This window comes from Zootoca vivipara, chromosome 4 (genome assembly GCF_963506605.1).
Source record: "Zootoca vivipara chromosome 4, rZooViv1.1, whole genome shotgun sequence".
In the NCBI taxonomy this organism is placed as follows: Eukaryota; Metazoa; Chordata; class Lepidosauria; order Squamata; family Lacertidae; genus Zootoca; species Zootoca vivipara.
Genome location: NC_083279.1, coordinates 70,714,159 through 70,727,917, shown reverse-complemented (window position 1 = coordinate 70,727,917; position 13,759 = coordinate 70,714,159). Strand labels below are relative to the sequence as shown.

The window sequence follows — 13,759 nt, the reverse complement described above, 5'->3', positions numbered from 1 at the left end:
CTGACCATTAGGTCCAGTTGTGACCGACTCTGGGGTTGCACGCTCATCTCGCATTATTGGCCAAGGGAGCCGGCGTATAGCTTCCAGGTCATGTGGCCAGCATGACAAAGCCACTTCTGGCGAACCAGAGCAGCACACGGAAACGCCGTTTACCTTCCCACTGTAGCGGTTCCTATTTATCTATTTGCATTTTGACGTGCTTTAAAACTGCTAGGCTGGCAGGAGCTGGGACCGAGCAACGGGAGCTCACCCCGTCACAGGGATTCGAACCACTGACCTTCTGATCAGCAAGCCCTAGGCTCAGTGGTTTAACCCACAGCGCCACCTGGGTCCCCCCTCCTACTCTGTTAGTATTGTAGTAAAATGAATTTGCAATTAACCTTCTAAACTCAGTGCTGTGTGATTCTCATTTCAAAACTCAGTTCACTCTCCCCACTTGGCCTCAGCTACATATTGCTAATATATTACTAAACTGTATTCTTTGCGAGGGGAAAGTGAGGAGTGATCAGCGGATCAGTTTGCCACCCTGCATTATTGGGAGGAAGGATGGGGAGTAAATTCAATAAATGAATAATAGAATAATATTACTGCCAGTCACCCAAAGGTCTACTTGCATGGAAGCCAACTAGACCGGTAGTTGAATCTTACTTGTGATTGGATAGTGTCCACAGCAATATCTGAAGGCAAGAGGCTGGCTTATGGGTCACAGGACAGGCTGCATAGCGCACACAGCTCTGTCTTGCCACCTTTACCATGGCCTTCCTAATGTTAGCTGCCTGAGGTTGCACTCCCGCCGTGCCTAATAGTAGGGCCAGCCCTGAGAAAATGCAAGGAAACATGGTGGCTGAGAATGCAGCACTAGCACTAGCAACTTCCAGAAGTGGCCGAGAAAAATGCAAGGGAAACTGTGAGAGGACATGAAGTGGGAAAGGACTTCCTTCCTTCATGGCAAGACCTAGCAGAGGCATCCCCAAACTTCGTCCCTCCAGATGTTTTGGACTACAATTCCCATCATCCCTGACCACTGGTCCTGTTAGCTAGGGATCATGGGAGTTGTAGGCCAAAACATCTGGAGGACCGCAGTTTGGGGGTGCCTGACCTAGCAAAATGAGCAGGAGAGCCTTCAAATGCAGAAGGACCGGCTTACCAGATTTTGAAGTCAGTGAAGACAAGTTACCATCTAAAGGGTAGGGCACATGACTGAAGTTCATGAGTTTTAAGTTACCAAACTGCACCTCTGGAACTAACTAGGCAGGGTCAGAGGGCCTGACATGACTGGCAGATCATCTACAAATGGGTTAGCACTCTCTGACATAAACAACTTAGGGGCTTAGCAACGAAACCTGCTTGGTCAAGTTCTTCCTTTAATGGTTTCCTCAAAGATGCTTGCAGGTTTTCAGATGCATGACACCTTTGGGGGGGGGTTGTTGTTGTTTTTCCTGTGTAGATGAAGGTCGGTCTTCATGGTAAAAGATAGTATCTGTTTTCACAGCCACAGACAACAACACCCTTCTCTTTTCAGAATTCTGACGACATGGCACAAGAAGGGCTGCCCCCAGATAGAATTTTTGGGTCCCCTGAAGCTGCATCAAAAACAAAAAAATGGAAAAGGTCTACATGGGAATTAGGACCGGTACATAGATTACTGGAGCAGTGTGGAGTCACTTCCTTCTAGCTTCTTCCCATACTGCTCCATTCATGCACGATAGGTGAAGGAACCAGGTGGGTACAGCCAGTGTTGGAAGGTGGCTTCTCATGCCTATGCAGTCCTGGCTGCAATGTGCCCTGGAGCACAGGGGCACGGCAGGAAAGTGCTGGCATGTGTGAGATACCTAAGAAGAGGGGACTTCTCTGTGCAGGGATCTGAAATGAATGGCACATACAACAGCCCAATTCTCAGAAGGTCAAATTATGTAGCTGGCAAAGCTAGTTGAAAGCAGTGCTTGGGTGGGGAGAAGGTTTTCATCACACATGCAGAAGTATCTTTCACTGGAGAAGATGAGAGACAGATGGCATATTGCTTTATGAAGTGTGTTACACTTGATGGAGTCCGTCTTGAAATCAGTTTGAATCTGCTTACAATATATGGAAGCATTTCTAAATAAGTCTGTATCTTTATTTGACTTTGGCCAACAGAAATAGCTTTTGCAAAAGTTTTCTCCTCATACATCAATACCATGAAGTATAGAGATGCTTAGGTGATCAAACCCAATTATGATTGCTGTCTTCAAATATCTAAAGAGCTGTCACATGGAAGGTGGAGAACCAAGCGTGCTGCGTGAAAGCCTCTCTCCTCACTGCACAAACATTCCCGGCAAGGCTCGCCATGGCTGAAGCTTTTGCAGGCGTCTGGAACCTGGTCGACAGCTGCAATTTCGACGATTACATGAAAGCTATCGGCGTGGGCTTTGCCACGAGGCAGATGGCAAACCTGACCAAACTCACCACCATTATTGAGGTTGACGGCAACAAGATCACCCTCAAGACCCAGAGCACTTTCAAGAGCACGAAGATCAAATTCACAATGGGAGAAGAATTTGATGAGACAACAGCAGATGACAGAGATGTCAAGTCCCTTGTGACACTAGATGGAGGGAAGCTCCTTCATGTGCAGAAATGGGATAGGAAGGAGAAATCGCTAGTCCGAGAACTGAAGGACGGAAAGTTGATTTTGACTCTGACAATGGGCAACGTGACCTGCACCTGTACCTATCAAAAAGCTGAATAAGAGCCTGTACCTGTTCTCTTGCCAAGTCATCCAATGCCAAACTTGTTGCCAAATTGCCTTTGTGATTCCCTTCCTCCCCACAAGTGTTTTTGTATAGTTGTTGAACCTTTTTGAATCTGTTCAGTATGCAACTTGAACTCTCTCACCCTGATCTTTGGGGTTTTCTTTTCTTTCATTGCTTTTTAAAAAAATAATACTGAAGAAGTGGAAAGTGGAGAAAGAAGAAAAAAGGAGGCAATACAGTAGGCTCTAGTCTAGATTGCTCCCAGCAGCTCCACCACAAAAAATTATCTATCCCTTCCTCATTTTGGAAGCATCACCATTGCAGTGCTATATAAGAGCTTTCCTAAAGCAAGAGCACAGCATCCTTGACAGATGGGTGCTGTTTGCTGAACTAGAAGTATGGGAACAGCTCCCGGTGCTGGAAAAAAAGGAGTGAGATGTCAACAGCTGGAAATATGTGCGCTGTGTGTGTGTGTGTGTGCGTGTGTGTGTGCGTGCCCAGTGCAAGCTGAATCAGGTGTTAAAAATACAGGGTTGAGTTCCACACATGTCTGAAGAGGTATGTGTTGGTTTCAGCAAAACACCTTCAGCTTGAAACTTAATCACCATTTCTTGGATCATTGGTCAGCCTGCTTTCTGCAGCGTTGCAGTAGCTGCCAGTCCTCCTTGAGAGGGAAAGAAGAGCTGTCTTCAGAACAGTGTCTCAGGAAGAATGAAAATGAAAGGCATATTTTGTTGCCCATCAGATTGATGTTCTCTTTCTCCTTCACTCAATGGCTGAGTGCCATTGCTGTATTCCTTGTGCTTACTGCCTTTCAGTTATGTATTTTGATTTCTACCGTTACTGCAGTGGTGGCATAATATTGTGGCTATATACAGTACACTCCATTATGCCTTTAAAGCACATTCCTCTGCCCCCAAAGAACCCTGGGAACTGTAGCTGGTTAACAGTAGTGGGAATTAGAGCTCTGTGAGGGATAAACTACAGTTCCTAGGATTCTTTGGAGAGGGGGAATATGCTTATAGGCAGCCTATGAACTGGAGGGCTATACAATGTCACCTTCAGGGATTTTTTTTTGAGAAGGGGCTTTGACAAGAGACCCTAAAGAGAAAGTTGCCCCACTGCCTCATCATCATTGTTTTGGGGAATGAATGAATGATTTTTGATACTTTACTCATGGAAATGACTCCAAGTGACTTACAAACACATCAAAAAGACTTACAGCATGGGTGGGCAAACTAAGGCCTGGGGGCCGGATCAGGCCCAATCACCTTCTAAATCCAGCCCATGGACAGTCCGGGAATCAGTGTGTTTTACATGAGTAGCATGTGTCCTTTTATTTAAAATGCATCTCTGGGTTATTTGTAGGGCATATGAATTGGTTCATTTTTTCTTATTCAAAGTATAGTCTGCCCCCCCCCAAGGTCTGAGGGACAGTGGACCGGCCCCCTGCTGAAAAAGTTTGCTGACTCCTGATTTACAGTCTAGAGAGGCATTTGGGGCTGAAACATCTTCACACAACACTTCTGTCAAAGGCTCTTTTGGCGAGTTTCCATTTGGAAATAAACAGATATTGTAACCATTCTACTCTTGTAATCATAAACTCAGGCCCTTTATGGGTGAATGATGAACTCAGTTCCTTGCCAACCCCTCGTCTGGAGGCTGGGGACTTGCTTTTGTGTGTTGTCCTTGAACACTTTGTTCCCAGAGTGAATGAATGGATGTCCATTTTATCTATAAGGTGTAGCTCAATAATTTCTTGGAAAGTGAATAGCAGAACCTATTTGAGACTACGTTTTTCTTTTTTGAAGCTGGAATCTCTTGACTTGCATAAAACTGTTTGTGAAGCCATGTCATTGCACTGAGAAACAAGTGGCAGGTCATGAACCAAACAATGATAACGGCAAACTGTTGAACAGGATTTGAACCAGTTAAATCATGTCCGTATAAGATGTGTTTTGAACGTGTGCAAAAGAGAACAAGTTATTCCATCCGCTCTAACCACCCTCTACAATATGCTTTCCAGATTCTTTGCCATCTCATTACAGCTGCAACCCACTCAAGAAATGGAACGGCAAAATGATGGCCATGCTGCTAATTCCATGCTGCTAATTCCAGCAAAAGTTCATCATGTTCACTTGGCTATGACAGATGCTTTGACACCAGAACTCTGCTGAATCAGGCCAAAGACCAATGTAGTTCAGCATCCTCAGTGGCCAATCCCATGCCTAGGGGAAGCGTATAAGCAGGACATATGCTCAAAAACAATCTCCCCGCTTGCAAATCTGAGAAACTGGTATTCAGAGGAATACTGCCTCCAACAGTGGAGAAAGTACATAACCATCATGGCTAGTTGCCGTTTGTAGCCTTACCTTTCAAAGAATTTTTCTAATCCTCAATTAAAGTTAACCAAGTTGGTGGCAATCACTACATATTGTGGGCACAAATTTCAGAAACCATGTACAGAAATGCCACCCACATGTCAATTGTGTGACATTATAATGAACTCACTGGTGCACCCAAACCAAGCAGAATTGAACTCCCCACACATCAGTTGGTGCACAGGGGACTCATCCTGCGGTTTGGGTGAGCCTGCCAATTCCCCTTGAGTGTGTCTGAACCCAAACACGATTGAACACCCATTCAACCCTGGTTTCTGCAGAATTTGGGTGTGTCTATCAGCACGGGTGGTGCTGTGGGTTAAACCACAGAGCCTAGGGCTTGCCGCTCAGAAGGTTGGTGGTTCGAATCCCCACGACGGGGTGAGCTCCCATTGCTCCATTCCTGCTCCTGCCAACCTAGCAGTTCAAAAGCACGTCAAAGTACAAGTAGATAAATAGGTACCACTCCGGCGGGAAGGTAAACAGTGTTTCCGTGTGCTGCTCTGGTTCACCAGAAACGGCTTAGTCATGCTGGCCACATGACCTGGAAGCTGTACGCCGGCCCCCTCAGCCAGTAAAGCGAGATGAGTGCCACAACCCCAGAGTCGTCCGCAACTGGACCGAATGGTCAGGGGTCCCTTTACCTTTACCAGTTTCCCCTAGGAACTCACTGGTGCTCCCATGTTTGGGTGTGCAGGCCTAAAAGGGAGGGCTAGTGTGGGCAGGCTCCCCGCCATTGAATTAGGGCGTGGGGATGTTGTTAGAAGCTAAACTAAGATGACAGGTATCTGTTTAATAGGATCTTCCAAACTCACAGACATAGATTGCGAGGGAGAATGCATCAGCTCAGCTTTCCATGAAAAAACAAAAGGAATTCAGAGTGTTCCACTGTCAAGGGCAGCTCAAAGCTATGTTCATTGCCATTACCAAAGTGCTTTGCCAGCTCCTTCGCTCACGCTGCTGCAAAACCAGCCAGCTCTGAAAAATGTCACCTTCATGAGTGGTCATGATGATAGATGACAGTTCCGTTCTGGCAGCGGCTGACCTGCCAACTGGCTGAGGAAGGAGGGAGAACTTCTCCGTAACCATAGAGCCATTCTTCATACACCTCTCAGGCATGCCGTTGTGATGCCTCTTGAAATCTCAGATATTAGTAAAGACAAATGACAGCCTTGTAGTTTAGCATATTCAATCATCTGTGACTGTTGATGGAGAACACAGTTCTTGAGATGTGGTTGTCAGCCTTCCCATTTCAAGATAGATTGCTTTGTTTGAAAAGTAGTTAATAATAATAATAATAATAATTTATTATTTATACCCCGCCCATCTGGCTGGGTTTCCGCAGCCACTCTGGGCGGCTCCCAACAGAAATATTAGAATACACTAATTTCTTAAAGATTAAAAGCTTCTCTAAACAGGGCTGCCTTCAGATGTCCTCTAAAAGTCTGGTACTGTAGTTATTTTTCTTTTTGACATCTGGTGGGAGGGTGTTCCACAGGGCGGGTGCCACTACTGAGAAGGCCCTCTGCCTGGTTCCCTGTAACTTGGCTTCTCGCAGCGAGGGAACCACCAGAAGGCCCTCGGCGCTGGATCTCAGTGTCCGGGCAGAGCGATGGAGGTGGAGACGCTCCTTCAGGTATACTGGACCGAGGCCGTTAGGGCTTTAAAGGTCAGCACCAACACTTTGAATTGTGCTTGGAAACGTACTGGGAGCCAATGCAGGTCTTTCAAGACCGGTGTTATGTGGTCTCGGCGGCTGCTCCCAGTCACCAGTCTAGCTGCCGCATTCTGGATTAATTGAAGTTTCCGGGTCACCTTCAAAGGTAGCCCCACGTAGAGCGCATTGCAGTAGTCCAAGCGAGAGATAACTAGAGCATGCACCACTCTAGTACTTAGTTCTCCCCGCCTTGCTTGACCAAGCCCATGAAAAAACTACAATAAAGGGCAAATGTTTTAAACTGAGCACCAGTCCACACCTGCACTTATCCAAGCAGTTTTCTGCTTGTCCTATTCTTTGAGGCATGAGTGCCTCTCCTCCCCCTCCCCCCAGAAAACCCACTCGTTAACAATAAATCATAACAAGTGGCAATCCATGGAAAATCTGTTTGCCATTTGTTCCAATTCATCACTAAACGACGAGTTTTCCCAGGCAGAAACAGAAGTGGGGATGGGCTCTGAGTGTTGGGCATTGGAGAAAAAGTCTAAAGGAGAAATGGTGAGAAACACATGCAGGAGCTAAATTATTTAGAACTTTGCATGCACAAAGCTGTGAAATGAAGGAAGGAAGAATTTGTCCTTCCCCTAACCTCATCCTCATTCAAAGAGGTGGCTGTATGGCAGAAAGCAGAAGGGTAATAAGATAGGTAAAGGTAAAGGGACCCCTGACCATTAGGTCCAGCCGTGACCGACTCTGGGGTTGCGCGCTCATCTCGCATTATTGGCCGAGGGAGCCGGCGTATACCGTAGCTTCCAGGTCATGTGGCCAGCATGACAAAGCTGCTTCTGGCAAACCAGAGCAGCACATGGAAACGCCGTTTACCTTCCCGCTGTAGCGGTTCCTATTTATCTACTTGCATTTTGACGTGCTTTCAAACTGCTAGGTTGGCAGGAGCTGGGACCAAGCAACGGGAGCTCACCCCGTCATAGGGATTCGAACCGCCAACCTTCTGATCAGCAAGCCCTAGGCTCAGTGGTTTAACCCACAGCGCCACCTGGTTGTAATTAAAAAAATCAAGGGTGGCCTGGCATATGAGAGGCTAGTCCTGAAACAGCCCCTGGTGCTGTATTGATTGACAGGACGCTGGTCACACCACTTGGCTGAGGTCAGCTCAGCTGTGTGGGTTGCTGGGAATTGTAGTCTAAAACATCTGGTGGATGCAAGGTTGCATTAGGGAGGGGCTTTCTTATATGATTAAAATTATAAAACATATGAACAAATATTTATTTCATTTATTTAAGCTTTATAATGCTTGGAACACATTATTACCATAGTAGAAATGTATGTGCTTTACTGTTTCGATAAGGAATAAGCCATTCCCGGCATTCATTAAATTGGTTGTAGTTTCGCTTGTGGTTCTGACATTGTTAATTTAGTCATAACAGCATATTCGTGCATTTTAGCCTCCCGTTCTTCTATTGCAAATGTTTCCCTTACTCTCCAATATTTAACATAAAGAGTCCTCACTGCTGCTACCCTATAATGGATCTCAGCATCTATTATTTATGCTTTTCATTTAGGTCAAAATAAAATAAAATTCGTTCCCATTATTCTGTTGCACATAGGAACATGGGAAGCTGAGTGAGATCATGGGTCCATTTTGATCAGCATCATCTACACTGGTGAGCAGCCACCACCCATCCAAGGGATACAGGCAGCAGGTATTCCCAGTTCTACCTGGCGATGCCTGGGATTGAACCTGGGAACTTCTGCATGCAAAGCACAAGCTCTTCCACTAACCTAAGGCTCTTTATTGTTCAGATAGAGGGGTGGGAGGTTCCTGTTCAAGAAGGGTTAGTTTAATCTTATTTTGGCCTGTTACATTGATGATGATTTGTTTGATTTGTTGATCGCCCACTGCCACAGCTTCTAGGCCACAAGCAATTCAGTATTAATCCAGTATAACAGTACAACTTTTATTCAACAGAAATAAGACAAAGAGACAAACGGCTAGACCCCTTTCTCCACCAATACCACAACCATCACTGCCACAATATATTTTACCCCTCAGTATTGGTGGCATAAGAAAGTTTGCACATTTTAAAAAAGAAGAAGACCAGAGAAGGAATTATCATCAGTTCACAGGGGGGGAAACCAATATAATACAAAACTGTAGTTTCACAGTCATTGGAGAACAGAAACGAAAGGAAATTAATGTAGGCACCAGCGGGGGTGAGGGGGGCCTCTATGCAGTCAATAGTGTGTGTGTGCGCATTAGTGTGTGTTGAGAAAACTATGTTCCTCTAGAACAGGCATCCCCAAACTTCGGCCCTCCAGATGTTTTGGACTACAATTCCCATCATCCCTGACCACTGGTCTTCTTAGCTAGGGATCATGGGAGTTGTAGCAAGGGCGTACCCACCATGCGGCAAGTTAGGGCAGCTGCCCTACTCTAGAAGCAGGGCTGGTGGGCAGAGGCGGAGCACAGCCCGGCGGAGCGCGAGTTCGCCATTCCCGCCGCGCCGCGCCGCACCCTCCCTCCAGCTCCCCGGCGCGCCCTCAGGCAAGGCCAAGCGCGGCGGGGAACCAGAGAGCGCGGCGCGGCGGGCGGGAACGCTGAACTCGCGCTCCGCTGGGCTGGGCTCCGCCTCCGCCCACCAGCCCTGCTTCTAGGGAGGGGCACAGCCCGGCGGAGCGCGAGTTCGCTGTTCCCGCCCACTTTGTGGCCCCTCCCCTTCCGTGCCTTGGCCCCTCCCCTTGCCCCCCCTAGTTTTGATCCTGGGTACGCCCATGAGTTGTAGGCCAAAACAGCTGGAGGGCTGCAGTTTGGGGGTGCCTGCTCTAGAAAATCCCAGTAGTTTCACCTCCACTGTCAAGGTCAATATGCCTCTGGGTACCAGTTGCCAGGAATCTCAAGTGGACAGAAGCTCTTTGCCTTCTTGCAGGTTTCCTACAGGTATCTGGCTGGCCACTGTTTGAACAGGATGCTGGACTCAACGGGCCATTAGCCTGATCCAGCCGGTTCTTCTTATGTTCTGAGGATGAATTGTTAGCCACCAGCCCCAACAGGCAAGATGCCCAAAATCATCCCACTTGCCTTTCATTCCATGTCCTGCCTATTAAAGAGCATCAACACCATCATCACTGAATATTTCTCGAGCCACCCAAAGTGTACAAAGCATCATGCAGCATTTCAAATCTATTCAGTCCGCTTGCCAGAACCCAGTTTGTTCAAAGGTAGCAGCACAGCACTGAACGCTGTGGAACAAAAGGAAGTGTGGCAAAATTTTCAGAGGGTGGGTGGGCCTGAACTGCTGTCGCAAGCATGATACCAGTTAACTAGTGTCCTGGGGAGAACTTTCTAATTTTAATTTTCAAATACTTTTTGGGAACTACTTTGGGGCACAGGAGCTCTAATCCAATCATCATATCGTTAGTTTTTCTCTGAGATGCTGCCCTGTGTGAGCATCATGAATGACTCAGTTGCCAAAATAACTTGAACCAACCTTGGGAAGTACTTATGCACCCCGATTTCAGGGAGGCAGCCGCCATTTGCTGCTCTACCTCAGGTAATAAAATGTCTTGGGCTACCTTGAGGACTGTTTATTGCATCACATAAGGCAGCAGGGGGTGGGGTGGGGAGAGAAGAGAAATCTGTCTTTGAGGAGGAGAGAAAAAGAGAGCTGAATTAAGCATCTGGAAAATTACCGCAGCCTCTCAGCTTCTGCCACTTGCTACCCGGGATGAGTCATCAGCTGGTTACCAAGGCAACAGCTATTTTCCTCCCGCTGTTGATCAATTTTTTTCTGCACAAAGGTCCTATGAAGCTGTGAGCTGTGTAGACAATGCTGCCAAGTCACAGAAACTCCCACCAAGCACACGTTTGCATTTTAAGCTCGCCAGGCTGGGGTGGGGAGGGGGCCATCAAATTCTTACCAGGATTTTTTCTGATTCCACCTCCCTGTTTTGCATTGAGACTGTATCAGCCTCTCAGGTGCACGTGCGATACTGCTGGTGTTACTACTGAGCTTTGCAAACAGCAACTCCTGGTACACAGCATCCATATATACAAATCAGCATCTCAATCTAGGAAGCCCAAAAAGCTGGGTGTGAGGAAGCAATCAGCAACAACACAATGATGGTGCCAGGGCCGGCCCTACGGCAAGGCTGGGTGGCGCAGGGCGCCAGACAGCCGCGCCGGGAAATGGGGGGGCGCCGGAGGGATCTTCGCACCACGGCGCCAGGGCGCCAGATATGCTTAAGACGGCCCTGGATGGAGCCACAAGATTTGAACACTGAGCCAGAAGTGGCACCAGAAGCCCAGGCTACGAGGCCACTGAAGTTGAGGGTTCTTCCTGAATTGTGTTCTGGCATTCATTTTTCCACTCACTGCGTGGCCTTGGACAAAATCTCCTTCCATCATGATTTAGGGGAGCGTGATCAGTATGGTCGCACTAGGTGCAGAGCCTCGGGGGCACTGCAGGGGGTGCCACAATTATGATTTAGAATGGAGCAAGAGAGGCGGGGGTGGCAATGAATGTTGGTGTTGCACAGGGTGCTACTGAAATTTGAGACCTAAGGCCTACCACTGGGTGTGGTGTGTAACAACATATTGGCTTAATGAGCAGGGATATGTTTATCCAAACTGGGTTTGTATCTGCATCGACACGCCTGCTACTTTTCATTTCATTTGGCTTTATAGATCCCTCATTGGGCTGTATAAATGTGTTGGAATTGAATCGGAACGCTTGGGGGTTTTATTTTTAAATTAGTGATCACTAGATCTGTACTGATACCGATGCACACCTTGTAACCGTGACCAGAATAAACTTCTCCGGGTCTTCAGGAAACAGTAGCTGTAGTAATCAACCCCAATCTTGAAGAGAGTTTTCCCAGGGCCAAACTGCAAAGCGGCCGTTAAGCGCTTCTTTGCAGCTAGAGCAGGTTTTTAAAATGCAAATGGCATCACATGGCGAGTGGCTGGTAATTAATGGGATCAGAGCAGAGATGTGGGGGGGGGGGAATGTAACCCTTTTCTCTCCTGCTGGAGTCTTGAGGATAATCCCTCCTCTGAAATTAATATTTGCTTTGGTGGGGGGTGATATCGCCTAGTGGCACTACTGGGGGAATTCCTTGCAATGCAAATACTAGCTTCAGAAGAGGGGTGTTCCTTAGGAGGGAGGTTCCATCAGTCAAAAGGGCTTCCTGCTTGATAAAACACAAGCAAGCCAGAAAGAGTCACACAACAATAGGCGGATGCTCCAGTCTGTGGGCTGCTTTAGCAGGATTCCCCATGCCACCCTGCCCCACAACTGATGACACATCAGCGACATGGACTGGCTGTATGTAGAGGAGTGGTTGGGGGAACCCCCAAGGGAGGAAGACTCAGAGTGAGGGGATTGGTGGTGGGACGATGATGAATGGTCAGGGAGAGAAGAGGGCCAGGCTGGGAGGATGTGGTGGTGTCAGGAGCTGAAGAGGCAACAGTGAGCAAGGAAGAGGCTGGGGCAGTCCAGAATCAAAGGCAGGAGAGGAAGGGACCAAGAGACAGAGAGGAGGCAGTCTGCTGTAGAATCCAGGGAGTCTCCCCCTCCTGCTGCAACCAGTCCCGCCCCCCCCCTAGTCTCCCAGAACATGTAGAGGGATGAAGAGGGCGGAGCAACAAGAGACTAGATGAAGGAGCCCGAGATTGCTTGGGAAGGACCTGGGGGAGGTGGGTCTTAGGCAGCTGTAGGAAGGTGGGGACCTTCACTCCTTGCAACTGCTCCATTGGGATAAGACCTACTGGGAAGAGTTGTTGTGATCACTAAGCTTTGCACTGTTTGGTTTCTTTGAATAAAGAGTTAACTTCACTGGCACCAGGTGTTTTATTGCTAAACTACTCCTGGAGCCAGCTCCTGACAATCAGGTATGAGACAGGTGAAGATGCAGCTGCAAAGGAATCCTTGGGGTATTCAAGCACGCTCCTGATTGTTTCTTGGCAAGCGGGGCTTGCATTTGGCACTTTTGAAATTTGACTGCAAATGTACAACCCCCACTGGAACTTCTGACGGAAGGCGGGCTTGAAGTCACTTCCCACCAGTGACTTCAAGCAGGGGAGTGCAGTGCCCCCGGCAGCGCGGTCCTGATGTGTGCCATCGCGGCTGCCCCCCTGCGGGCGGCACGCCATGCACCAGGATGCGCCCCAGCCCCGCCCCCGCCTGCTCTCCGCCCCTGGTGCCCGAGCATGAAGCTCCGCCACTGACTTCAAGCCTGCTTGGATCAGCTACACTCCGGAGTCTAACCCAGGCATCCCCAAACTTCAGCCCTCTAGATGTTTTGAACTACAATTCCCATCTTCCCTGGCCACTGGTCCTCTTAGCTAGGGATCATGGGAGTTGTAGGCCAAAACATCTGGAGGGACGCAGTTTGGGGATGCCTGGTCTAACCCATTCTTCTTCCAGTGCTTCTTTCATTTCCACAGCCTTCTGATTACAAACCAGGTGCTTTAAAACAAAAAGGGCTCCCTTTGGAAAAAGGAAATTTAGAAATACCAAACTGAACATAGGCAAACTATGCATTAATGTTCACTAAGAAAATAAATACATCTGGGTAACAGTGCCTTTCTAATGACCTCAAGTAGAAATCAGGAGGAAATGTACGTGTTGCAATCCCAGCACATCTATACATAGACCCTTCATGGGGGGCAGCCATAGAGGCGAGATGGAAAAGCCCTGCTAGAGGACCGGAGACTGAGTACATTCACTTTCAGTAGCGCTTTTCCTTCCTTCTCCTTTGTGCCAGCACTCTGAATATTTGAATATACACAAATGCTATTCTTAGCAGTCGCTCACGAACATGTCTATAAAACAGCATCTCTTATCTTATCACTAAAGTGCTGTTGCTCCCATGAAGCTCATTTCTTAGCATTGCATAAATCTTGCCCTGGAGTGTCATATCAGATGTGCTCAGTTATTAACTTTTCCCTTCCATTAATCATTTGCTGCAAA

At 47.7% G+C, this 13,759-nt stretch overlaps 1 protein-coding gene across 1 annotated transcript; it reads left to right on the top strand.

Moving 5' to 3' along the window:
• The first annotated feature begins 2,270 nt into the window (after window positions 1-2,270).
• Window positions 2,271-2,902, top strand: LOC118085256 (fatty acid-binding protein, heart-like). Its single transcript, XM_035115715.2, has one exon. The coding sequence runs from the start codon at window positions 2,327-2,329 to the stop codon at window positions 2,726-2,728; it is 402 nt and encodes a 133-aa protein (XP_034971606.1). The 5' UTR covers window positions 2,271-2,326; the 3' UTR covers window positions 2,729-2,902.
• The last annotated feature ends 10,857 nt before the right edge of the window (window positions 2,903-13,759 follow it).